This window comes from Trachurus trachurus, assembly GCF_905171665.1.
Source record: "Trachurus trachurus genome assembly, chromosome: 4".
NCBI lineage: Eukaryota > Metazoa > Chordata > Actinopteri > Carangiformes > Carangidae > Trachurus > Trachurus trachurus.
This window is the reverse complement of record NC_139898.1, coordinates 31,328,469-31,354,408: the sequence shown is the minus strand read 5'-3', so window position 1 is coordinate 31,354,408 and position 25,940 is coordinate 31,328,469. Positions and strand designations below refer to the sequence as shown.

General features: G+C 44.0%; 1 protein-coding gene across 1 annotated transcript in view; it reads right to left on the bottom strand.

Moving 5' to 3' along the window:
* The window catches only part of brinp3a.1 (bone morphogenetic protein/retinoic acid inducible neural-specific 3a, tandem duplicate 1), a gene marked incomplete at both ends in the record, with an annotated part of 71,883 nt that extends 47,631 nt beyond the window's left edge, over positions 1-24,252 (bottom strand). The window contains one exon of the mRNA XM_083970303.1: positions 23,984-24,252. Coding sequence (XP_083826429.1) covers positions 23,984-24,252 — 269 coding nt within the window. The remainder of the gene's footprint in view (positions 1-23,983) is intronic.
* Positions 24,253-25,940: the final 1,688 nt, after the last annotated feature.

Below are 25,940 nucleotides of genomic sequence, written 5' to 3'. Positions count from 1 at the left end.
CAGTAGTTTATTCTATGTATATATATGAAGTCCTGATTCATTCTTATGAAACTGTGCATTAACACACTTTAAATGATATTCTGAAGTGTCCAGACTTAACGGATCCTTTCCAGTCCGAGTATAATGTGCCTTTGTGTAACTCAGACAGTCTGAGTGGACGACGGGCACAAAGTGACACAAAAGCTTCTTGACAGTTTGACATCATAATACTGACAGAGGATACGGCTGCATGTCAGGATAATAAGAGCTCACAAGTCCTTCAAACTTTCAATGACGTAAAGTTTCCTCCAGTCAGAGCTTTAAAAAGAGCAGAGAAATTAGAAACCTTGAGATTCTTCTCGTTTGTCGTCCTACACGTCACGTGACCCCCAACGGCGCCTGCAGCCGCCGACGTCTAAACAAAGCTGCCGCCCTTGCTGCAACAACTTTTAGCTATCGCCCAGAAATATCGCAGGATGCTCCCCTGTGGGCGCCCGGGCCGGCTGCCAATCAATTTCCCACCAATAACAACGACCCCCCCGAGAAAAAATACAAAGCAGAAAGCAGCTCATTAAGGCCCCGCTTCATGTCGGCGTTTCTCTTATAACGAGCAGCCATTAGTGTTTGTGTCCGTTCCACTGGGGCCGGCTGAGAAACAGGGAGAGCTTAACTGTGATAGACACACGGCTTCACTGTGCTGCTCGCTGACGGACATTTATGAACGGTGCCACAGCTAATCTGGAGAACACAACACACACAAACATATATATCCTTCATCTTGTGTTAGCTTTCTGCTGCCATCTATGGTGTTAGGGTCGGTTTTGACCCGTGTTTTAAATCAGCTAAAATACACTAAAAACCTTATGTTTTTTTTCATCAAATTTGTTTTTCTTTTCTTGGTTACATCGTGAGGCTTCCTATCCATGAAAATATTGGTTTTAATATCTTCGGTGTCGGCCCGTGTGTCTTTTTTGTCAGTTTACCCCTTGGCTTCAACGTAACCTTTCTCTTGTCAGCTTTCTGCTACCATCTATGGTGTTAGGGTCGGTTTTGACCCGAGTCTTAAATCAGCTGTAAAACACAGTAAAAACAATTATTTATCATCCCATTTGTTTCTCATCTCTTGGTTACATTGTTAGGCTTCCTTATCCATGAAAAAACCCTTTATGCCGTTCTCTCTCCTCATTGGATAAAGGTTGTAGGATACAAGGAAAGTTTTCTCCTCGGCTTACAGCAGAGCAGAGGGACTGACAGACCCGTGTTTCAGACCAAACACTCTATAAGTGATTGCTGTCGGAAGATAGAACTATTTAAGACTTATATTAACACAAAAATTCCGCTTACTTCTGCTTTAAATAGAGGTTCCTGACAAAGTCAAAAAGCCTTGATGCTATGAACAAATCTATGTGGTACTTTTATGCATTAAAGACCTGAAAACGGGTCACTGGTGACATATAGAACCTAACACAAGAGAAGGGATATACAGTAAATACAAACAGATCTGTTGTGGAAGATTTCTATTCAACCGTTTTTGCACGCCGCGCACATACACACATGAAAAGACTCTGGGTTTCACGGAGGACTGCAGGCATATTTCACCCTTAACACTCCTCAGTGAGGGGCTGAGTGACTGGAATTGCCTATAACACACACTCACACACATACACACACACACACACGAGTTGTGCACAGGCAGTAGGTTTATTTCACCTGCAGCTCTGTTCAGCAGGGGGCTCGCCCAGCATCTAGCTGTCAGCCCCCCCTCTGAGCGATCCGCGGCGCCCTGCACCGGGAGGTGAGGGAGTCGGACCCTGCTACCTGTCCATCACAGCGCCAGAGTCTCAGATCCATCACGGCGTACAGGCAGCCTGAGGGTGCTGCTCGCTGCCCAACATAACAAATCAGGGAATCAACCCAGCTAAAGGGATAGTTCACCCAAAATTCAAATTTCACTCATTATCTACTCACCCTGTGAGAATTTTCAGAGTCCTCCGTCCCTTCTCTGAGTTACGGGGGGGGGGGGGGTCCGCGCAGCGGTATTTGTCCATATAATGGTTGTCAATGGATACCAACTTTCTTCGTCCAAAAAGACACACCAAAACACATCCAAATACCTCCATAGTGCTCGTCTGTAATGTAACGTCCCTCTTGTATTGAAGCCCCGACATGAGAAATTGTTCCGCCGGTCAGTGTAAGAGCAGTGAACTGAGACACTGGGAGCTTCCGCTACAAACAAGCTTAAAATATCGACTTATTTATTTTTTTTCGGAACAATTTCTCATGTCGGGGCTTCAATACAAGAGGGACATTACAGACGAGCAGTATGGAGGTATTTGGATGTTTTTTGGTGTGTCTTTTTGGACGAAGAAAGTTGGTATCCATTGACAACCATTATATGGACAAATACTGCTGCACGGACCCCCCCGTAACTCAGAGAAGGCACAGAGGACTCTGAAACTTCTCACAGCTCTTAGTCGACATGAGGGTGAGTAGATGAGTGAAATTTGAATTTTGGGTGAACTATCCCTCAATAACCGGCTGATGCAGTTGAGACACAGTGGAGCAGAAGCAACGCAGTCGTAGCAGCGACGACGTCTCTGAAGCGTCTCCTGACACAATTAGGGCTGGACTTTTAGCGAGAGCGTTAGACGCTGTCAGAGAAACACAACCGTGCACTTTTAAAAACGACAGAACAGAAGGAGCTCGATTTTTGCAAATAAATAAATATTTTACAGCAAAAAAAAACAACACGACTTGTCTTTCACCTCCAAGGGGCTATTTATAGGCTTTGTCTGCTGCTGAGCGCGGCGCCGTGCTGGGAGCAGGTGGTGGTGATTGTCGCCTCACAAGAGCCGTCAATGTGTTTACAAGACAAGACCTCACTATGCTATACCTACGTCCTCTGAGCAGCACGACGTCTGCAGCGCTGAGCTGGCTAGCTGTTAGCATGCTAACCAGAGTTTAGACTGCTGATGAGTGAAGGAAAGCAGCTGGACTCTTCCTGTCCTTGCACACTCGGTAAAATTGCACTAATACAACTTAAAGGGATAGTTCACCCAAAATTCAAATTGCACTACTTATCTACCCTCATGTCGACTAAGGGCTGGGAGAAGTTTCAGAGTTATCCGCGGCTTCTCTTCTCCGTCTTGTATTGAAGCCCCAAAATGCGAAATTATTCCGAAAAAAATTAAATAAGTCTATATTTCAAGCTTGTTTGTAGCTTGTTTGTCTGCTACAAACAAGCTTGAAATATATTTTTTTCGGAACAATTTTGCATTTCCGGGCTTCAATACAAGACAGACAATACATACGAGCAGCATGGAGGTATTTGGATGTTTTTTGGTGTGTCTTTTTGTTACGAAGACAGTTGGTATCCATTTGCAACCGTTATATGGACATGCACTGCTACGCCGAGACCCCCTGTAACTCAGAGAAGCCATGGAGGACTCTGAAACTTCTCCCAGCCCTTAGTCGACATGAGGGTGAGTAGATAATGAGTGCAATTTGAATTTTGGGTGAACTATCCCTTTAAACTTACAACTTAAAGGTCCAGTGTGTAATAACTGGGAAGGTTTATAGGCGAAATCAGAATATACTACCCACGATTTGTAGCATAAGTGTATGATCGCTTGAAAATAAAGTTGGTTCAACATAAGGTGGAGCTTTAATCTGCTTCTGTAGTAGCCTAACTCAAAGTGATCAGTCTTTGTTTGTTCGCTCTGTTTCAGACGCTTAGTTGTTCTTCAAAGTCTCTTATTTCAAAGGCTCCAGTCCTCTGCCAACAGTTTCAAAATCAGGACACTCAAAAACTTTTCCAGTCACAAACGTGTCAGCCTCCAGGCTTCAATTGGTCTCTTCACGTGTTTGTCTGTCTCCTCTCGGCCTTGAAACCCCTGTCCGTTTCTTCTTCTTAGTTAACAGCAGGCAGCATCCATGGAGTTGCATTACTGCCACCTTCAGGTCATATTCCTTCTGATGCTTCTGTTGTCTAACTCCTTAAATACAGACCAGTCACAACCAGAAAATCACCTTCCTTTCCCTGTGCACTTTCACCACTCTCCAATATGCTCCTTACATTTTCCTTCACGCCTCCTTTTCTCTCCAGAGCTCTCACAATTATTGGCATGATGAGTATGAGCTCTACAGTTTTCCTCTCCTGACAATAATGACATGTCGGTCCTGCAGGATGCTTCACCTGTCCGCTCAAGAAGGTGGATCTGACTACGCGTATAGACATAACTCACAGGCGGCCATGTTGCGTAGCTCGACTTGCTCTGACTCTGGCTGCAGTAGATGGGTGATCCAGTCATCTGCACTATAAAACTATTCATAACTCTGTGAAATTTTGTCAGTATATAGCTATTACTCTATAGTTTCTTACATAGAAAAGTACATGATTATAATTATTCATAATTTTAAGCATGCAGTATCATAACTGCCTTTCTGACCTTCATAACAAACCCAACTGTTGGAAAACCGGTCAAAAACTGATCAAGTTCTGGTTATTTTAGTAGAACATGCACCAGGGAGCGAGCAGACTGAGCCAAGATGGCGGCCATGTGGTGACGCCGGGTCATTGGGCAGCAGCGTTAGGCGAGTCATCTATGTGACCGCGTCCCTTGGCATTGTGGGAAATGTAGTTTCCAACATGGCCAAACTCTGGAGATCTCCGTGGGCCTGCCAACAGGAGACACGTCTCTGTGGGGAAACAAATTGTATTTTCGTGCCCTCTGTGCTTTGATATTTCAACTTCCTTTATGTCTGAACCTGAAAACCAAGTCAAATTCCTTGTATGTATGAACATACTTGGCAAAAAATACATTTCTGATTTTAATTCTTCTTCTATAAATCAATAACACAACTCACAAAATCTCATATTTCCAATGAGTCTCGAGCAGCGAGCCCAGTCCCATCAACTGTACTCTAAGTGGCATTCTACTACTTCATTACTTGAAAGCTCAATGGCACTGGCCCACATACACTATTGTTTAGATCGGCCTCAATGTCATTATTCTTTGTGAAGAAAAATACTTTGGGGAGCGTCTATATAAAGACTGTTAATAAAAAAAAACAGCCCCACCAGCTGGGTTATGCCATAATTCTTTGAAATGATTAGAAACCACTAAGGAGGCCACGCCACATCCTTCAAACTGGCACCGCGTGAGAGGACGTCATGGAGTAAAACATCATTTATGGTTAAAATCACTACACATGTCTTGTATCTCCATGATCCTCGTTCTCCTTGGTGTGTGTGTATGCTGTTTGATTTTTTTGCCACCAAACGTTCTTGTTTCCGACTCATCACAGGAACATCTGAACGTCACAGTGGAAGAAAAAGCGAGAAAGTAAAAATAACTCCAACTCGGCATCGTCGCAGGTGTTGTGGATATTTGCATTTATAAGCTTGTTTCCAACGGTGAGCTTGTTAGACGGTTTCCCTTCCATCTCTGTTCTCCTCACTGTTTTTTTTTTTTTTTTTTTTCCTTTTAACGCAGATACGGTGTAATGACTTTGGAGCAGTTAGGTCCAGATCATTGCTCTCTGCAGCAGCAATCAAAACTGTTTCTATCCAAACTGCATGTGGATTTAAACTGAAGCAGATGCACAATATTTACACACTATAGTAGCAAAGGAATGAAATATGAGCTCTTATATAATTAATGCACATTTAAAACCACATGTGATTTTACTTTGATTGAATTTCACCTTTGACTCAAACGACAAATTTGTCTTTCATTGCATAACAATTATCTCACATGTGGATGATCTCAGGATTCATTTAGCTCCTGGTGTTGGTGTGTGTTTTAATTCTTCTAACTAATATCATTTGCACTTATGTTTTGAAGGGAAACCTAAAATGCTGATTAGATCATGTTCAATCTGTTTCTGCTACAGTTTGGGTGCAGTTTGCTGCAGGTGAATCCCCTGCAGCACTTTGTTGCAATGTCCTATTAAATCAAAGGCTTACAAATGGCAATGAATTAATAAATGAAGTGTTACATTTTTTATAAATCAGATTTTAGTGTCATGGTAAAAAAAAAAAAAAGCTTGTCTCTACATTACGTACGTTCATTAATTAGGTGCCAGATCTCATTCAAAATGTAAAAAAAGAATAGAAATGTTATTTGGCCTGGAGGATGTATAACTGGCCGTGGCGTTGACTTCAATTCCATTTTGAAACATAATCAAAGCTCATTCATCATATTCAAATTAAATAAAAGAAAACAAGAGGCAACAAACAAAGAGAAACACAATCAGGTGTCGGGGGGAAATAAAAAAAAAAAATCACTGAATCTATCCCAAAAAACAAAAAAAAAGACTTAAGAACAAATAAACTCACGAGCGAGTCGACGTTTACCTGCAAGACAAACATTTACTTGTCGTCGGTGCGGCCTGAGTGAGAACACATTGTTGTGTTTTGTAGCTGGGTTACCCCAGATACCAAAATAACCCGCTGTGCAAAACAGTTGGTTGATGTAGACTCAAAGTTATTTCAAGGACCTCCCCGAAGAGAATATAGTGCAGAATGGGAAGAAAAGTCCTTCATGCTTCATTCAGTAACATAACACTACATTACTATTTATTTGTTCGACCCTATACGAGGCAGACGTCGACGGAGCAGCAGCAGCATTCTCCCTTTATGTTCTTCCTCCTCTTGGTTTAATCTGATGTGACACTGATCCTGCTCAGTGTGTTTGCACCATTAGCAACAGAGAAATGATCTTTTGCAAAAAAATTAAGAATTACACACAAAGAAAGACGGCTTTTTCATTGCAGTGACATCAAAAAGGAATTTTTGCGCATGCCAGATGCATTGTGGGCATTTTCACCCCCTGAAAGGCACCTTCATACACACGTTGACTTTTTGTTAATTAAGCTAGCGATGAGCCAGTCTTAAAGGGATAGTTCACCCAAAATTCAAATTTCACTCATTATCTACTCACCCTCATGTCGACTAAGAGCTGTGAGAATTTTCAGAGTCCTCCGTTCCTTCTCTGAGTTACGGGGGGGTCCGCACAGCAGTATTTGTCCATATAATGGTTGTCAATGGATACCAACTTTCTTCGTCCAAAAAGACACACCAAAAAACATCCAAATACCTCCATAGTGCTCGTCTGTAATGTCCCTCTTGTACTGAAGCCCCGACATGAGAAATTGTTCCGAAAAAAATTAAACAAGTCTATATTTTAAGCTTGTTTGTAGCGGAAGTTCCCAGTGTCTTAGTTCACTGCTCTTTCCGGCGGAACAATTTCTCATGTCGGGGCTTCAATACAAGAGGGACATTACAGACGAGCACTATGGAGGTATTTGGATGTTTTTTGGTGTGTCTTTTTGGACGAAGAAAGTTAGTATCCATTGACAACCATTATATGGACAAATACTGCTGCACGGACCCCCTGTAACTCAGAGAAGGCACGGAGGACTCTGAAAATTCTCACAGCTCTTAGTTGACATGAGGGTGAGTAGATAATGAGTGAAATTTGAATTTTGGGTGAACTATCCCTTTAACAGGAGGAGAGTTGGACAATGATGGAGCAGGGACAAAGACAACAACAACAACAACAAAAAGATGGAGGGAAGAGAGTGAGATCAAGACGGAGACAGAGAGGAGTAATGATGTAGTTAATAGCTGCTGGTTGTGAACGCTTCATGAAATTGCCACCAACAGATTCCCGACATCAAACAAACATCAGACCATTAATTTGTGAAAATCCTATTAAACCTGCTGAGAGGTCCCATAAACAAGGCGACACGCTGCTTCCCGCTTCCCTTTGATGCTACACAGCGTTCCTAAAGTTCAACATTTGAAAACGCTTGATTAGTGCACGTTAACACCGTGACCCGACGACTCGAGTCCTGGAACTACTACACGGGCAGAGGATTACGGGGATGCAAAATGGTGCAAGAGGAAAGCAACAACCCAAGAAGCCGAGATTCCAACTTTTCGGGGCGTTTTATTTCAGTTCAGAGAAGAAATTCCCACCAGAAACTGTCAGACTGGATCTCTTCCTCTCCTCCCTCACACATGCATTAACTTTTAAATTTCACTGGTCTGAAATAATACTCACCACATGGATTAAAAGAGGCCTGAAGTCAGACTAAAGACAACTGAAGTGAGCTGCCATTACTCATTAGTCTAGAGTCTCTCCCCAGTTGCCTGGCAACCTCACGATGACAAAAAAAAAAACCCAGAAATCCCCTACTCCTGGCCGGGAAACAGAAACCCGCAGCCTCCTGATGAAGACGCAACTTTTTTTTTTATTTTGATACAAATAAAAATAAATGAGAATGAGCAGCGAGCGTCAGAGAGCTAGAGGAGGTGTCGCTACCTTTTATTTCTGTGACGCACCAGATGGTTTGTTACCCAGAAACCATCTGGGACGGCTTGTTGGGAAACTGTTTTGGGAAAAGGAGGAGGAGAGGGGGATGAAGGCGCTTATGGAAAAAGACTTGGCAGGTGATTGGCCGAACCATCTGTCCATCATATGATGTAGCAGAAGAGGAGGCACAGCAACAACAACAACGACAACGAGCCGAAGTCTGAAGAGTTTTGAAGGCTGGTTGGCATGTTGAGGCGGGGGTTTCCTGCTGCCAAAGGGTTTGTGAATAATAAACTTCTACTACTTCCCTCAGTTACCCATAATTCCTCCTTCACAGGGCACTCATCGGTCTGGACCACTGTGGTTCGGCCATAAACAAACAGCTCAGAGGCCAGAGAAGTGGACTCTCGTCTGCTGAGCATGGCTCTCTATCATAGACTGTAAAAAGAATGGACGTAGCGTCCGTGACGTCACCCATTGGTTTTGGGGAGTCGTTTTTGTGACTCAAATATGGCGGCCTGGACAGCGCCATGTTGGATTGGCCGGCCGAGAACCCGCCCACTGGCCTCGAAGCAGCCTGTCTCCAGACCGCTCCGGACCTGTCACTCAACGTTTCCGTGCCCTAATTGGCCAGAGTTTTAACCTAATAATAGTAAAACGGTAAAGTTAAAAAAAAATTCACCCCCCTCAGAGTGTGTGCGGGGGTAGAAACTATCGATTGAGACCAAAAAACGTTCTGACACCAGGCTTTGATCATGTTTATTGAGGATGTAAAGTCGGCGATTTTAACATGGGGGTCTATGGAGAATGCTCCCTTCTGACACCAGCCCCCAGAGGAAGCCGAGGGGATTGCAGTTTTTTGAACACGGAAGTGAGCTTCACTTCTCAGACCCACAACTGCCCCCTTGGTCTCTATGCTGATGGTGCGTTCAGGTTACGTTGGAAGTCAGAGCTCTGAATCACGTCACATACAAGTTTGGCGCTTCCCAGTTGAAAAACAAACACGGAAGTTGGAAAAATGGACGATTAATGTAAAAAAAAAAAATGAAAATATACTGACTTCATACATGTAAATGTAAGATGTCAATGCAAAGAGGTTGTAACGTTTTTTAAAAAAACATTGCAAAGAAAACATGTAACATGCACCAAAACAAACGGGCCATTAGCCACTGCTAGTTAGCATTTTAATTGTTTTTTACACATACAAACAGAGAAGGAAAATATCTAAGAGTAAGAATTGAACAGTGTTATGTACATGGCGGACTTTAATGTGAAACAATTACCAGAGAAAACACAAAAAACAGTAAAACTGCAGCATGTTCACGACTGTTGACGCGGGCACCCGCCATCTTTGATTCTCTTATCTATTTTTTTATTCTTCTTTGTTGTTTGTTTTTATGTTGTTTTATGCTGTTCTTTTTAAATGTTTTGTCTTTATGTAAAGCACATTGAGTTGCCTTGGTATTATATGAAATGTGCTATAAATAAAGATGACTTGCCTCATGTCAGGGCTGACTTTCTGAGTTGGAGATCCGACTTCAGAGGGCGTTCAAGATTAAAATCTGAGTACAACTTGAACTCACTCTAAGTTACACCAAATCATCTGGTGTCTGCAGCTTTTTATCCAGCACAAATATGTGACCTTTAAATCCACTCAGCTAACTTCTGACAATAAAATGGAATAAACACTTTCCATAAAATATATAGTACAACAACTTCTTTTAAGAACAGCGTTGAGTCATCAGGCTGTTTGTATGTCCAGTCACTGACACTGACATTGAACTCCTCTCACTGAGGGTCTGTGCTCCAATTGCCTTTGTTTCTAAGAAAAAGCAGCCACCATTAACACACACATGCACACATGCACACACACTGGGTTGACATTAAAAGCATAATCGTCGGCCATTCTGGCAACCATCACTTTAACTGTCTTGTAATTTGTTTGGCTTCACACAGTTTTCGTATAATAAACTACCTTGAGATGGATAGATAGATAGATAGATAGATAGATAGATAGATAGATAGATAGATAGATAGATAGATAGATAGATAGATAGATAGATGTGTCGTGTTTCATGAGGTCACAGTGACCTTGACCTTTGACCTTCAACCACCCAAATCGAATAAACTCAACTCATCCTCCAGACCTCAACTGAACTTTGCTGCCGTATGTGCAGAGATCCCCCCCGCGGGCGTCATGGAGATCCGCTGTTCATGACAACGGGTCGGACGACCTGAAGAACACGACGCCCGAGGCTGTTGTCAGTGTGTGGAGGCATGAGAACAAAAGTGAGTGAGTGTGTGTGTATGTGTGTGTTTGTGTAGCCTATGTGTCTTTTTCACAGGAACAAAACTCACTGTTACAGCAGGTCAGAACAACACTGCATCATTCATGCCTTCACCGTCAGCTGCATACTCATGTCATCGGCTGCTAGGCAACCAGCTGACCAGTAATGGCCAATCATATTTCTACAGGTAGAGACACAGAAGACTCAAACTATCTGCTTCCTGTCCTCCTCTGTGTGTGTGTGTGTGTGTGTGTGTGTGTGTGTGTGATGCTTTACTCTTACTTGCTGTGAATGGACATTTTCTTTAACATTAGATTTAACAGAACACAACAAAAAGCCTGTTTTCCTACTTTACACGTGTTAAATTAGACTTTTATAACGGCCATCTTCCTTTTTTCATTCTTTTGTTGTTGTAACAAAACATTTTTTTTTCTTAGAAGAAAAAGGAAAGTAGCACGTTGTTCTTCTTTTTCTTCTTTTTTTATTACCATTTCACCTTATTTTAGCCTATTGAGGCTGATTTGGTGAAAGTGTGAAATACTGCAGAGTGCAAAGAAGAGGAAGAATAAAAAAAACAGCTAAAATGTTGTAGGAGGGTGATCTTTGTTAAAAAAAAAAAAAAGTAATTGCGTTATTGATTTGTAGCTTCCATGAATATCACTACACCTCTGATAGCAGAAAGCAAGGGCACGGCACAGAGAGAGAGACAGAGACAGAGAGAGAGAGAGAGAGAGGGTTTGCTGACATCAAGACTGCTGATCCCTTTTGTACCGCAATTTGTCATAACAGTGTTGACAAGAGACTTCGCTCCACACACAGAACAAGGAATGCCTGGAATCACATTGTGTACATAATTGGGCATGCACGATCAGTCTCACCCACCCATCCACACACACAAACACACACACACATGCAAACATATGGAAAGCCAGCAGCTCCACTAAATCCTTCCTCCTCCTCCTCATGACACAGGTGTTTTCAGTAAAAGACAGGCCTGCATGGGATTTTTTTTTCAAATTACCTCTATAATCACAGACTCCAGCTGCACCAGCCAATCACCACATATTATGCACATAGGCAGAGTGCATATTTGGATATATATATTCAAACAAAAACATCATTTTATTTTGTAAACAGTTGACAGCTGTGTTTTCTGTTTTTCTGACCTGGACTTTTGATTGTTTTTTTTTTTTTTTTGCAAAATCAGTTTTTTTGTCATTTGTATGCAGCGACACCAGGAGATACTTCATTCACAGTCTATGAATCAAGTTTTTATTGCCGTGTGCAAAACAGGAGAGGTGATGGATGTGAGATGTCGATTTGAAAAGGAGGGGTGAAGCTGTTGTGAAGGAGAGGAAACCCCCTGAGGTTTAGATACTGGTGGTGGTGGGAGGAGGAGGAGGAGGAGGAGGAGGAGGAGGAGGAGGAGGAGGAGGAGAGCTCTGGATGTGATGTGATGTGAAGACTGGAGGTGAAAGAGGGGCGGAGGGGGGTCAGAGCTATATGCGCTGGAATCACAGCTGACAGCGGTAAAGAGGCAGGAGAAGGGATTCTTTAAGTTTGACAGAGACAACGTGATTGGCTTGTTGAGACCAAAGGTGATTGGTTTACAAACCCACCTGCAGACGAGAGAGAGAGACATGAATGAGGTTTAAATCTTCCCGATTGCGCTCGCGGTCGACTTCGATCACAGCTCAGAGAGCGGCTCAAAGACACAGTCTCTGTAAACCGAACTGAAGTTGAAGAGATTTTTTTTTTATTGGGCAGTCAGAGTAAACGATGACCCCTCATACAAACTGTGTGGCGGCTGCAACTCTAGATTGCTCCTATTGATTAGGGCTCAATTCAGTGCAAACTTCTTTTCCTGGCCCCCTCCATGCATGGCCCACCCAGTTCTGTGCAGACTCACTGCACTCTGGTATGGCAGCAAACAGCGCTGACAGAGAGTCGGAGGAGAACACCTTTAAATGCAAGTAGTACTGGGTTTCAGGTACAGTTGGGTGAACCCAGATCAACCTGCCACCGATTACATTTCTCTCTGCAGATCCGTCTGGAGAAGACGCCGTCGAAGCCGACTTCCAATTCCCAGAAAACCGAGGCAAGGCAAGGCCATTTTATTTGTATAGCCCCTTTTTATAAACAGTTTGTCTCAAAGGGCTTTACATGGCATCATAACAACATACTCTGCCCTTAGACCCTCACATCTACTGAGGAAAAACTCCCAGAAACCCTTTTAACAAGGAAAAATTGGAGAAACCTCAGGGTGAGCAACAGAGGAGGGATCCCTCACCCAGGATGGGCAGATGTGCAGTAGATGTTGTATCCAGACAAAGTGACGTCTAGCAGCTTTTATCTACATACAACGTGGCGTCCACCGAAGAGCAGCTATTGTAATGTCGGTTGGGTGCCGGACGATGGAGCCATCAAGCATCAATCCCCGTCGATTAGATGCAGGAATTCAAACGCACCGATCATCCGGTAAGTTTCAAAATAAAACACGACAAACTTTCCGATCGTAAATCATCACTTTGTCAACATTAGTTTCACCCGCTGGCACAAGCAACAACTCATCACTCAATCACAGGGACCTGAAGCTCACAGGACGTCATGGATTAAAAACATATAAATCATGGAGGTGGAAGCCTGTGAATATTCTCATTCATCCAGGTCATAGTTATCTCAAGGAAATTTGAATCGAATGCAACTACTGTACTTGGTTATTTGTCTTAGAAGACATCCAGTCCGGACCAGTCCCAGCCTGGTCAGATGCGAGCATGAACTGATGAAGCCTCTTGGATGAGAGGTGAAACGCCTTCTAAGACAAATAACCAAGTCCAATTGCATTCGATTGAAATTTCCTTGACATGGAGGTGGAAAACCGCGATATTTTACAATACAACACACCCGTTCTACAAGAACACAAACTGAAAGTAAAAGAGAATACCGCAGAGTAAGTAGCCTGAAAGAAAGTCTACCTCAAAAAGACAAAGTGATCTGCGGTTTACATTTTAATCCCACTTTATACACGGCTGTTATCACATATAATTTGTAGTTCCCCCGTGATCTCGGGTCTCCAGCTGCTCTGGGCACCGGAGACGGATCGGAGACGCGACGCATCCAGTGGGCGAAGGTTTGATACGTCAAACGGAGCTGAATCGTATCGGAGTCGGAACGGAGCGGAGACGGATCCAGTGGAAATTGGGGGTTGGACACCATCGCTCCATCTTTCTGCAGACGTAATCTGGTTCATTACTCTGATTGGTTAAAGGTCTATCCAAGTCCGTTACAGAGGCATTATGATCTACGTCCTTCGGTCACGCCTCTTGGAATTCAGAGGGTCATCCACTCAGACCACATCTCAGTCTCAGGCCAAATAAAACGCACTGCCAAGGCTGCCAAAAACTATGAAACATGAACATCCTACGTCCCTCAGACTGCATCATTTCAGTTTGCCCTTGTTATCACTACCACACAGGTATATTTGACACTGTGAAGTGATGTTCAAAAACAATAATAAATTGTGATTTTGTTAAAATAAAAACGACCAAGACGTTACTTTAGATTTATCTGCAACTTTGCGGCGGTGAAGGTTTTTATTGGATTCCAAGATGTCAGGGAAGATCCGCTCTGCTCTGCTCTGCTCAGCTCAGCCTTGGTGAACACACCCAGAGCTGCAATATTTGATAGTGCACTTTACTCTTAAATGTTTGATTCACTGCACAGAAAAAGATATCCTGCCGTTGACCACTTGTGACACTGCGACGGAAATTGCTTCATTGAAGACTCAGCGCTCCGGAAATAACACCGCAAAAAAAAAAAACACTGACGGCAGAGGGACGTGGGGACGTGGCGAGGACATAAAATACGTTGACCCCTGAGGGAGGAAGCAGCACCTCCTGATACTGGTATGCAAACTCCATCCCAATTATCCCTAACTCTGGCCATCCATATAAAAACACACTCATGCTATGTCAAGCCATTTTAACATGTAAAAGCCAGACTGGATATGTGTTGTACATATCTGTAATTCAGTGTTGCCTAGTCAAAAAGAACATTTCAGATACCTGCAACTACATTCTTCCTATCCACAATTGTCATTTCAGATATCCACAACTACGTTCTTCCTAGGACAAATGACGTCACTTTTGCCATTCATGTGTATGGGGGTTTGTCATTACAGATATCTACAATTCAGTTGCAGATATCCGCTATGTGAATTACAGATATCTGTAACTGAATTATGACTAGTACTAATTCCAGTTTGAGATATCTACAATTTGATTCTGACTAGTCATAATTCCAGTTCAAGATATCTTTAATTCACCTCAATTAAAGATATCTACATGTCCCTTTTCGGATATCTTAAATTAAGTTTTGACTTGGCGAAATGACGTTGTAGATATCTGTAACTGGAATTAGTACTAGTCAAAATGACGTCGTAGATATCTCAAACTGGAATTCGTACTAGTCGTAATTCAGTTACAGATACGGATATCCGCAACTGAATTGTAGATATCTGTAATGACAAACCCCATACACATGAATGGTTAAAGTGACGTCATTTGTCATAGGAAGAATGTAGTTGTGGATATCTGAAATGTTCTTTTTGACTAGGCAAACCTGAATTACAGATATCTTGAATAAAAAATCCAACTATTCAAATTGTAATTACGACTAGTCAGAAAGACGTTGTTGATATCTACAACGTTAATTCCGGATAGTCAAACTTAGCTTTTAAACGTTAAATCCGCTTGCCATACTCATGCAGACTCTCTCCCCTCTCGTGAAAGCTGCTTCCACGGACCTCTGGCCCTGATAACTCCCCCATCACACACTTGTCAGAAGCCATAAGCTGCGCGCTGGATGAAGTCCTCGTCACTGCCTTTGCTGCTGGTGATCATGAGAAAGAGAAAGAGGAGGAGGAGGAGGAGGAGGAGGAGGAGGCTTCGCTTTCTGTCCCGAAGACACATTCAACCTCTGACTGCAGGACTATAAACCGACCCGTCGTCTCTCTCCACCACTGAACAAGCTGCTCGGCCGTTCAGGCGTGAGAGAGAGAAAAAACTGTGGCGGGGGCCTGACGGGGAAAACTAGATCTCGGCTCTGCCACGGGCTCGCAAACAAAATCTTTAACCACGATAATTTCCAGACACTAATATATTGATCATAAACAAAACGAGAGTATGGCAGCGAGGATGGACCTACACCTGCACCGTGAGCCACAAGGTCAGATTTGATTTGGCTACGTGTGTCAGGAAGTGCAAAGAGAGGTAGCAGCGGAGGGGGAAGTGCTGGGATGTGTTCTGAATTTAAAGGAACGCATGCAGCACTAACAATAAATAAAGCATGACGTGAACCAGCTATAACTGATTTTATAATCTCTCGTTGCATTTGTGCAATTAAACCAAGAGATGGAGTTTTGATGTGTTTACTTCTCCTTTTTACCGATTGAGACACGGATATGGAAAATAAACCAACGTGTTTGTGATTTCATGACAGAGAAAAGGCCAGATGTGCAGCCTCACATGGACGGTAGGTAACCCAACTACAACAACAAGACCTCCAAACTCAGTAACAGCAACAACAGCAACAAAGCCGTTGGTTTATCAGAGCGTCGTATTGATCTGGCGTCCTTACCTTCAGGACAGCGCTCTCCGTCTCCTTCCAGAACTGTTACAAAAGGATTAAATATGAAAGTTTTGCTTGGTTTTGGGCACAAACAACAACTTGGTTAAGAGAGATAAGAATCGATCACGGCGTTGGTTCAAAGCAAACAATGTGTGGACTGCAGGGGAGACGAGTACGGTGGCCCTGAGAGCTCAACACGCTGCAAACACACAGAAAACATCTTTGCAGTGCATTCGTTGTCAAATTAATTGAGACGTTTTATGGATTTGTTTTCACTCGCTCATTTTCTCACTTTGTGCATCTGTTGTTGTTGTTGCTGTACTGAGTATCACACAACTGGCACGCTCCTTTGTCAAGGAACATGATGATTGGCTGTTTAGGAGCCAGAGAGGAAGCAGGTCTGGGATTTGTTCATGCAACTATGAAACTATCGGACATTTTATGATGCATTCGATTGATGAACTGTCAATCACTGGTGCATATCACTATTGTTTTATTGACCCTATTAAAAATGGAGCATTCAAGCCTGAATAAATGCAAACAAATGAGCGATGAATGATCCGCCTCCAGGGCTGAAAAATGAAGCGTGCGGAAAACTGCAGTTCCTCAAACGGCCACTTGAGGGTGGCACCGAAAGTAACTCAAAGTTTACAACAGAAATAAACATCCTGGTGCACAAAACAATAACGATAGTCTGTTCAGCAAGTTTCCTCCTCCTTTACTATTCTTTACATTATATTTAGGGTTAAAGGGATAGTTCAACATTTTGGCAAAGCTACACGGAGGCTCATGGGATTTCTTGGTTTCCCTCATCAAACTCATCAAATACACAATCCAACAACTCCACAACGCTCTGGTGGACAAGTTGTGACCTGCACATTCACCACGCTATGAGATAATAACAGAATGTTACCAGACAGAGTTGTTTTAGAGGGAAATTCATGCAAAACCACTGATCCGCGTTCCCGTCTAAGTCAGTTTTTCAGCAAGCAGTCTCTGAATTTACCTCTAAAACAACTCTGTCTCATAACGTTCCGATATTATCTCATAGCGTGGTGAATGTGCAGGTCACAACTTGTCCACCAGAGCGTTTTGGAGTTGTTGGATTGTGTATTTGATGAGTTTGATGATGAGGGAAACCAAGAAATCCCATGAGCCTCCGTAGCGTAGCTCTGAGCAGCTCTGCTCCGCCGTTCTAAAAATAGCTTGCGCCGACAATTAAAGGTAACAAACCTACTGCTATGACTATAGGGATTATGGTAATGGACCAATTTCCCAAAATGTTGAACTATCCCTTTAAGGAAGCAGTCATGGAGTGACATGTTGCTGTGATGTATTAACATTCAGGACACTGTGCTCTAATAAACCTGCTGAATGCTCCTCCTTGTTCACATCTATGTTAACTAGCTTGCCGTCGTCCTCTCTGCTGCCTTCACCGACACATTTCTATGTTTCTCTGTACGTCGTGGCCACTGATTTGTTAGTCACCCTCACGGTGCACGAAGGGAACGTCACTGTAAAAAGCCATTCCAGGTGTAAAGAAAAGAAAACACAGCTTAGCTCAGACGCTCTGAGGCAACGCAAGAAAGAGGTGATGTATTTAAAGCTTGTATTCAGTCAGACATATTGGTTAAAACGCAGACTTTCTCAGTCTTTGTCAAGGCGAAACTCGAAAACTTTAAGAGTTTTATATTTTCCATGAAATATTAAATCATTATTCCCTGTGCACCTGCAGGATTATCTATGATGTGGTAAATGAAAGTATTGTGTTATGATATACTCCTTGACGCGCTCCTCTCCTAAAAAATATCTTCTTTTCTTCTCCTCATTGCTTTCGTGCAGTTGTGTACCCGTTTATTCCAGTCCATTTTATAATCTCTTTTTAAAACGCGCTTCCCCATCTAAAGCGCTCAAAACAACAATAGCAGAGTCATAAACACGAGACAGATAAAACACAATGGGCCTCTGTCTGCTGCCTCCAAGTCTGAATGACATGATTACACAGTGCAGCACCAGGTATTGTAATGTCATGCCGCTGCACCCTATCCTCTCCACAAACATGTTTGCATATAATTGAAACACTAATCACTCTATAATTATGTGAGACGACTCCTTACATCAAACGAAGCCAGTGGAGTCGCCGGCGGGGGGGCCGACAGCACAGAAGAAGAGAGGAGAAAACACGGGAGATGAGGCGTGATGTAAAAGTTATGGCCCATGAAGAAGAAAGGAGGAGCTGACATTTTGACTAATACGCTCCTGTCTGTGGAAAACGGCTCGACCACACACCAGGAAACCTGGAGCGAGAGCGTGTCCCGTTCATGGGAATGAAAAAGAAAAGAAAAAAATACCACAAGACTCTGAATTCATAAAAGGGACAATGTGTAACTTCTCCTGATATCTATTCATGAAAATCGATTATTTGGTTCAAAAGTATGTTTTTCATTCATCAATAATCCCCCCCATCAACAAACTGAAGTGTTCCTTTCAGCTCTGAATTAGCCGTTCATATCATTCATATCTACATGGAGCAGGTAAGCTCGGTGCTGGCTGCCATGTGGTGTCTCCATGTTTTTACGTTCAGTGGCAGCGTGACGGTAGGAAACCACGGAAACTCAGCGGCGACACGTCAAGGGGGCATTTGTCGGTCTGAGAAGTGAAGCTCACTTCCGCGTTCAAAAAACTGCAATCCCCTCGGCTTCCACTGGGGGCTGGCTCCAGAAGGGAGCAACTCTCCATTGAACCCCATGTTAAAATAGCCGACTTTACAGCTTAAAAAAACATATTTACAGCCTGGTACATTTTATTTTTTTGGTCTCAACCGATAGTTTTTACCCTCGCACACACTCTGAGGGGGGTGAATTTTTTAAAAAACTCTACCTTTTTACTATTATTAGGTTTAAAATTCTGGCCAATTAGGGCGCGGAACCGTTGAGTGACAGGTCCGGAGACCGCTGCTTCGAGGCCAGTGGGCGGGCTCTCGGCCGGCTAACCGCCGCACCGCTCCAAATATGGCAAGTAGAATCCAACATGGCGCGGTTCAAACCCCCGTAGTAGCGGCACAAAACAGACTCCCCCAAACCAATGGGTGACGTCACGGACGCTACGTCCATTATTTTTACTGTCTATGGGTGGCGTCTGTGAAAAGTCACCGCGGTAACGTAGTGAGGAGGAATGGAGCGTTACACTGATGCTGCATTCACCTGCAGTCGGGCAGTCGGCCGTCGGTAACAAACCAGATGTCATTTTAGTCACAGAAGTCGAGAGAAAGCCGGTAAAATGTGGGTCAGGTAAACAATACCACATCGCCATGACAACATAGAGGCTTGTTTATTCTGTTACGTGCAGCGGCTGTCGTCCGTCTGCCATCTGCCCAATTTCAGGTGAATGCAGCATGGAAAATACGATTGAGTTGCTTGTGATATACAACCGCAACGCTAGATGGGAGTAATTCCTACACAATGTACCTTTAAATGACTCACACTCTTGTTATCTTATACACCCGTTTCCAGCTTCTGAATGCACTGCACGGAAACGTCTTATCCATATTAGGTAAATGATGACTGCTAACACTGAGCTTTGTGTGTGTGTGTGTGTGTGTGTGTGTGCCAACCAGGGAGACACACAACTGTCTCTACATGAAATAAAAGCCAGAAGTGTTTGTGACCTCTCATGTAGGAGACAAGGGAGACGGACTGAATGAATAAAGTGTTTGACTGTTTGCTCATGGCTGTTTTTTCACTTTTGCTTTTGAATGCTCTGAATCCATTAATTCACCGCTCCCATTACTGCATTTGATCAGACCTTGAGAAGAGAAAACCTCTTTCACTCGGAGGATTTACGGTTTGAAAAGCACTCTTTTTCTTTTTCTCCCGACAACACTCCACATTACAGTGCTGCAGCAGAAAAGCTGCATGTGTCTCTAAGCTCTTTAATCTGCCCCTTTAATACAGTCCAGACAAAAGATGAAAGGTTGCGAATGTAAAAATTAAATACTTCACGACTTCTACTCGGAATAATACGCTGTGAAAATTCTTCATTTAAAGAAAAAGAAAAAAACTTTTATCATAAAAAAAATGAAAGCTGTTCTTGGAGCAGTCACCTCCCAGCAGGGGGGGGTAAAACTCTGGTTGCCTCATGTCCCCCCCACCCCCCCCTTCTGCACTCCCATGGTCCCCTGTAGTCCCAACTCCTCATCTCTCTCTCTCCCTGCCCCCTGACGGGAAAGGCCAACTGAGCTCTGGAGAATATTTATGAGCGAGGGAGAGCAATTGGTTTGAGATCATTCGACAAGGGAGGGAGGGAGAGAGAGAAAGGGGGTGAGGGGGGAGAGAAAAGAGAGAAAATGTGAGACAGATATGAGGATGAGGCAGAGAGAGAGAGAGGGAGAGGTTAGATTTTAATGTTTTTATTTAACCTTCTTTTAACCCGCTGGTTAATTAAAACTAATTTCTTATTGCTATTCCCCTCTCTCTCTGTGTGTGTGTGTGTTTCTATGTGTGTGTCTGTATTCCTATCCATATGGGGACCTGGTTCTGACGGTGCAGAGTGAGGACGTGCCCCCCCCCCCCCCCCCCCCCCCCCCCCCCCCCCCCCCCCCCCCCTCCGAGGCCACTTTGGACTTTTCGGTCGTAGGATAACGACACAAACCGTTGACGACTGGAGAGGCAATAAAAAAGATTTTTACTGACCCATAAAAGGAGTCTAATGTGTCTGCAGGAGGCTGAACGCTGTTGTTGATCAATATGAATCACTCAAAGATTTGTCTGGCCTCCAAAATGAACCCCACCCCCCCCCTCCCAAAAAAAGGAGAAGAATAATAATAATAAGGAACCTACGCAGCCCGTTGCAGGTTTGAAGACACTTGTGATCTCTTTTAGTTCTCAGCAAAACTGGCATCCTCCACTGCTCGGCGATGGATGACAGTGCTACGGGTGAAAGATATTTAAAGCCTTAAAATAAAAAAATAATAAATAAAAAGGTTGTTTTTCAACCTGAGGAGAAGCGACTGACAGCTCCGGAGGATTATTCTCACTTATTAACATGGTGATATTTTACCTCTTCTCCTCCAGTTTCTATTGGATTTCTTCTTCTAATTAGCCGGCTTTACGCTCTCTTTGTCCAGAGGAGACTGAAAAGGCCACTGTACCTCAGGGGGGCCGTGTGTGTCTGTGTGTGTGTGTGTGTGTGGAGAGGGGGGGGGGGGGGGGGGTTATAGACATGTCAAGTTTGCATTTCTGTATATTTGCTGATAGAGGTCAATGGAAGTCGTACTGTAGGTTACTGAATACTAAAAAGGTTTGAGGGCTGGAGTTTTTTTGGAAATGAAAGTGGTCAGACGATGCCCATGTGTGTGTGTGTGTGTGTGTGTGTTTGTGTTTTAGTGACGTGAAATCTTGTGCATGCAAATATCTTGTTGTGATTTGCATGCATGCACAGGGCGGGGTGCTGGAGGCGCAGGAGGAGGAGGAGGAGGAGGACAAAAACACGAGCAGGGAGAGAGATCTCCCAACCCCGATTAGAGACAGTTCATTCAAAAAACAGCTTAAAGAATGGTTACTGTCTCACCAAATCTGCACCCATGAATGAATGAAATATTGACTAGCACTTTAATACAGTACTAGTAGCTCTTATTTCTTACCGTATCTTATTCTGTATTGCAATTTTATTGTGAATCCGCTGCTAATATTCAGTTATGTCTTATATTTATGCAGATAACAATGCCATGCAACGCTGCTGCTGCATGGCATTGTTATCTGTTTTCTTATTTCTTATTTTTTACTGATATAAATGCTGCTAGTCCTCTCTTATAGTTATGCAGGTTGCTATCTGTTTTCTTATTGTTGTAACTGCTGCTAATACTATGTTTTTTCATACTTACGCAGGTGGCTTCCTACTAAATCCGACACATTTACATATATGACGTGATGTGCGCGTCATGAAAATTGTTAATTAATGTGCACTGTCCTTGTCAAATACACAATAAATGAAACGAGAGAGGTATGGAGACATCGAGGAGACAGAAAGAAGAGGCCAGCAGAGAGCGAGTGGGGGAGGAAGTGATGGATGTGTGGGGGGGAGGGAGGGGTTGAGGGGGGTGTGGGTGTGTGGGGGGGGGGGGGGGGGGGGGGGAGCCAACAGCGCTGCTACATTCTCTATCTTTGCCTGGCATTGTCACCCCTGTCAGCTGCTAAATGCCAGTGTCAGTCAAAACCTCTGTTCAGCTGGCACCAGCTCACGGCCGCCACCACCGCCACCGTTGCCGCGGACGCTCCGACAGCATCGCTCTCATCACAGGAGGATCAAAACACTTACCTGGCACACACACACACACACACACACACACGGTCACACTCACACTCACACATTCAGCATCCTGTTAGGTGGCACAGTGTTGTATCACGCTGCATGATTGTCGACTTTGTCAAAGTTTCGTTTTAGCTGTATTGCGAAAAAGAGCATTCTGGAAACATTACTGCTGCTTTCTAAAATAAATCTCACCTCTATAGCTGTGTGTGTGTGTGTGGTGGGGAGGTCACTGTGTGTGTGTGTGTGTGTGTGTGTGTGTGTGTGTGTGTGTGTGTGTGTGTGTGTGTGTGTGTGTGTGTGTGTGTGTGTGTGTGTGTGTGTGTGTGTGTGGACCACCTGGAGGCTTTCTGTCAATTTAAATGCTATAGAAATGTTTCCACAGCAGCAGAAACACAAAGACATGCCCGCTGAACTGAAGTTTTACACTCTGATCTGTGCAGGAACATTAATCACTGCGCTGACGTATAGCAGGTGAATTTAAAAGCATGAAACGCATGAGTGAGATGACGAATCCGTCAGCCCTTTATCTCTTGACGTAGGCTACAAGATTCAGATCTGCCAGTTCGTATGTAAAAAACGCCACTCTGAATCAGCAGCAGATGTGCATGTTGTTGTTCTCCATTAAGACCTGTGTACATCTCAGTGACAATCAAAGAGACAACTCCTTAACACCCCGTGCGTTTCACATCTGGAAAAAAAACGTTCCTTTTAATTCTTTCTTTCTTTCTTGTCTCCGAAAGCTGAGGAAATGTCATCGTCGCAGGCTTTCAAACAAAAAACCCTGCTGCTTCTAAAGCAGCACACCCACCGCACTTCACACCACACACTTCTGAAGCCATCCCGTCTACCCACTGTCACACATCAACTGGCTCAGTCAGATATCTGTTACGTCCCGCTGCTTCGCCCCAACCCTCCTGCGGTATCTTCACTTTGACTTTCCGATGATATGCAGCGTTCTGTGGGTTTGTATCGTGCTCGAACCATATGTCTCTGCTGCTGCTGCCCACAGAAAAAGAGGAAAAGGGAAGCAGGCAGGCAGCCGAGCCCCGGAGAGGAGAGGAGAGAAAAGCACTGTGCCTCTATACAACAGAGCCCATGCAGAGCTGCTTTTCATTTGTATGCAAAAACTCCACTAAGTAATCTCTTCTCAACGCTCATCCTACAGTCTGCCACCTACTAAATCTGCATCTTTTCTACTCTGAAGAAAAGCATTATGGTGATCTTATGTGTCTGGACTTTTTCTAAAGATCCTGCAGGAAAGAAAAAGAAAAAGAAATGCAAAAGAAAAAAAAACACAATAATCAGAAGTTGAATTCATCTTTTTTTTTTTTTTTTAAAGAAAGTCTGCAGCTTTGCATCTTGGAGCCTGTTGGATTCAGAAACCTTCTTTCACATGCACCTGAGCCCCATGCAGCCCCCCCAACACCCACCACCCAACCAACCAGCACCGTCTCTCACCTGTATATCTTGTACTTGGTGGTGAATCCTTGCTGGTATCGATCCGTGAAATCAACAAACTCCTGCGAGCGCTGAAAAGGACCCTTGTCCGACAGGAGCCAGGCGAGGGGCCCGGTGGAGGAGCCACTGAAGCCGGCCCCAGTGGCGTGGTCCCCGGCCGCCCCCCCCACCGACACCCTGCAGCAGCTCTGGAGCAGGCTTAGTGTCAACCACTTCCATAGAAACATGAGGGCCGTCAGTCTAATGATGGAGATGCACGGGCCACTCATGCTGCTTCCCCCGGCCCCGGTGACTCCTCATTCTCCCTGCACTCTGGACGAGTCCTGCTGAGAGGAAGAGGAGGAGGAGGAGGAAGAGGGGAGGGAGGAAGAGAAGGAAGAGGAGTTGGGAACAATACGGTTGTGATTCTGCTGATTTTACGCGTGAGTGGGGTGAAGATGAGCCGAGAGCTGCGGTGGTCCGGTGTTATGGGTCAGAAATCATGCGTTTTAGAGGTCAGAATGAAGCAAATATAAAATAAAGTAATATATTTAATGCATGTAATGGAATAAAATATTAAAACAGTATTCTATTTATTGAAATCAGGTTTAACTTTTTTCCTATTTTCTATTTTTACCTTATTCTGTAAGTCTTGTGATCCGTAACAGGTCGGGATTAATCTCCGCAAAATCCCCAGACAGGACCGTGAAGTTGGGCTCCGCTCGGCGCGAAGACGGGACAACATCGGAGGATGACTTTTCTCGTGAAGGACTTTTCTTTCTTTATCTTTTTTTTTTTTGCCACAAATCAAATGCACAAACAGACAGACGCACAATTAGAGGTAGAGGTATAGGGCGGCGTGAGCGAAACCGAAGATGACATCCAACCTCCTCGGAGCACACTCACACACTCACACCCGACACACACAGCTCTTCCTCTTTTTTCCCCTCCTTTGCCCTCCTCACTGTGGCATATTTCCAGCGGAGCCTCGATCCTCCAACAGCAGCAGCAGCAGTTTTACTGTAGGTCACTGTAAGTCCAATCCGGTCCGGTCCAACGGGAAGAGTCGCAGGATGCAGGTTTCCAAGGTGGACTTAAGAAGAAGCTCAGGGGAGGAGAGGAAGGGTAGTTGGGGGGGTAAAATGACCAAACCGCCCCCAAGTCGTCGTCTCTCCCGCTACAGCCCCTCTAACTCATTCTGCTCTTGACTGGAGAGACGCGCTCGAGGCGCATGCAGGGCGCACGAGAGCTCTGCTGCTGCTGCTGCTGACGGTGCCTGGACTCCCAGCGCACGCACTGAGTGAATGGCATCGGCGGCGCTGCCTCTCCTTCTCCTCTCTCTCTCTCTCTCTTGCTCCCTCCCTCCCCACTCCGCCGCAATTTAATTTATTCCAGCAGCGAGCACACCCCCGGTTGGCTGGGACGTAACTGGAGGAAGTGAGGGGAGGAGGAGGTGTTCAGATTGAGGGGGAGGAGGGAAGAGGAGGAGGAGGATGAGGCGATGGTCAGAGGGATAATGATGTGCCCCAGTCAGGTGGCTCGTTTTTCAGAAAGAAAGAAAAAAAAACTGTAGTTAAGTCACCTGCAGTTAAGATTCCTGCACATTAAAGGATGGATGGAAGGAGAGAGAGAAACCAATGCATGACAACTTTAATGAGTTGACTTTACAGCTTCTCTTGTCTTGTTTCATCCTGCTAAAAGGATCCAGTTAATTTTTTTAACATGAAATCAAATCATCATTATCAAGAAAATGACTGCTGGAATTAAAAAAAAAAAAAAAGTGGGAAAAAAATGTGGAATTATGTTCTGAAACTAAAGAAAAATCACAATAGAGTTTAGAGACGTAATAACATTAATATTCTATAACTCTCCACTCTTGGAGTCAAGATCTGAGTTCTGAGTGTGAATGAATCCTGGAGAAAGTTGGAATTGTGTGAATAATGACTTTAATGATGGTTGTACTGTAGGTTGTGGTGGT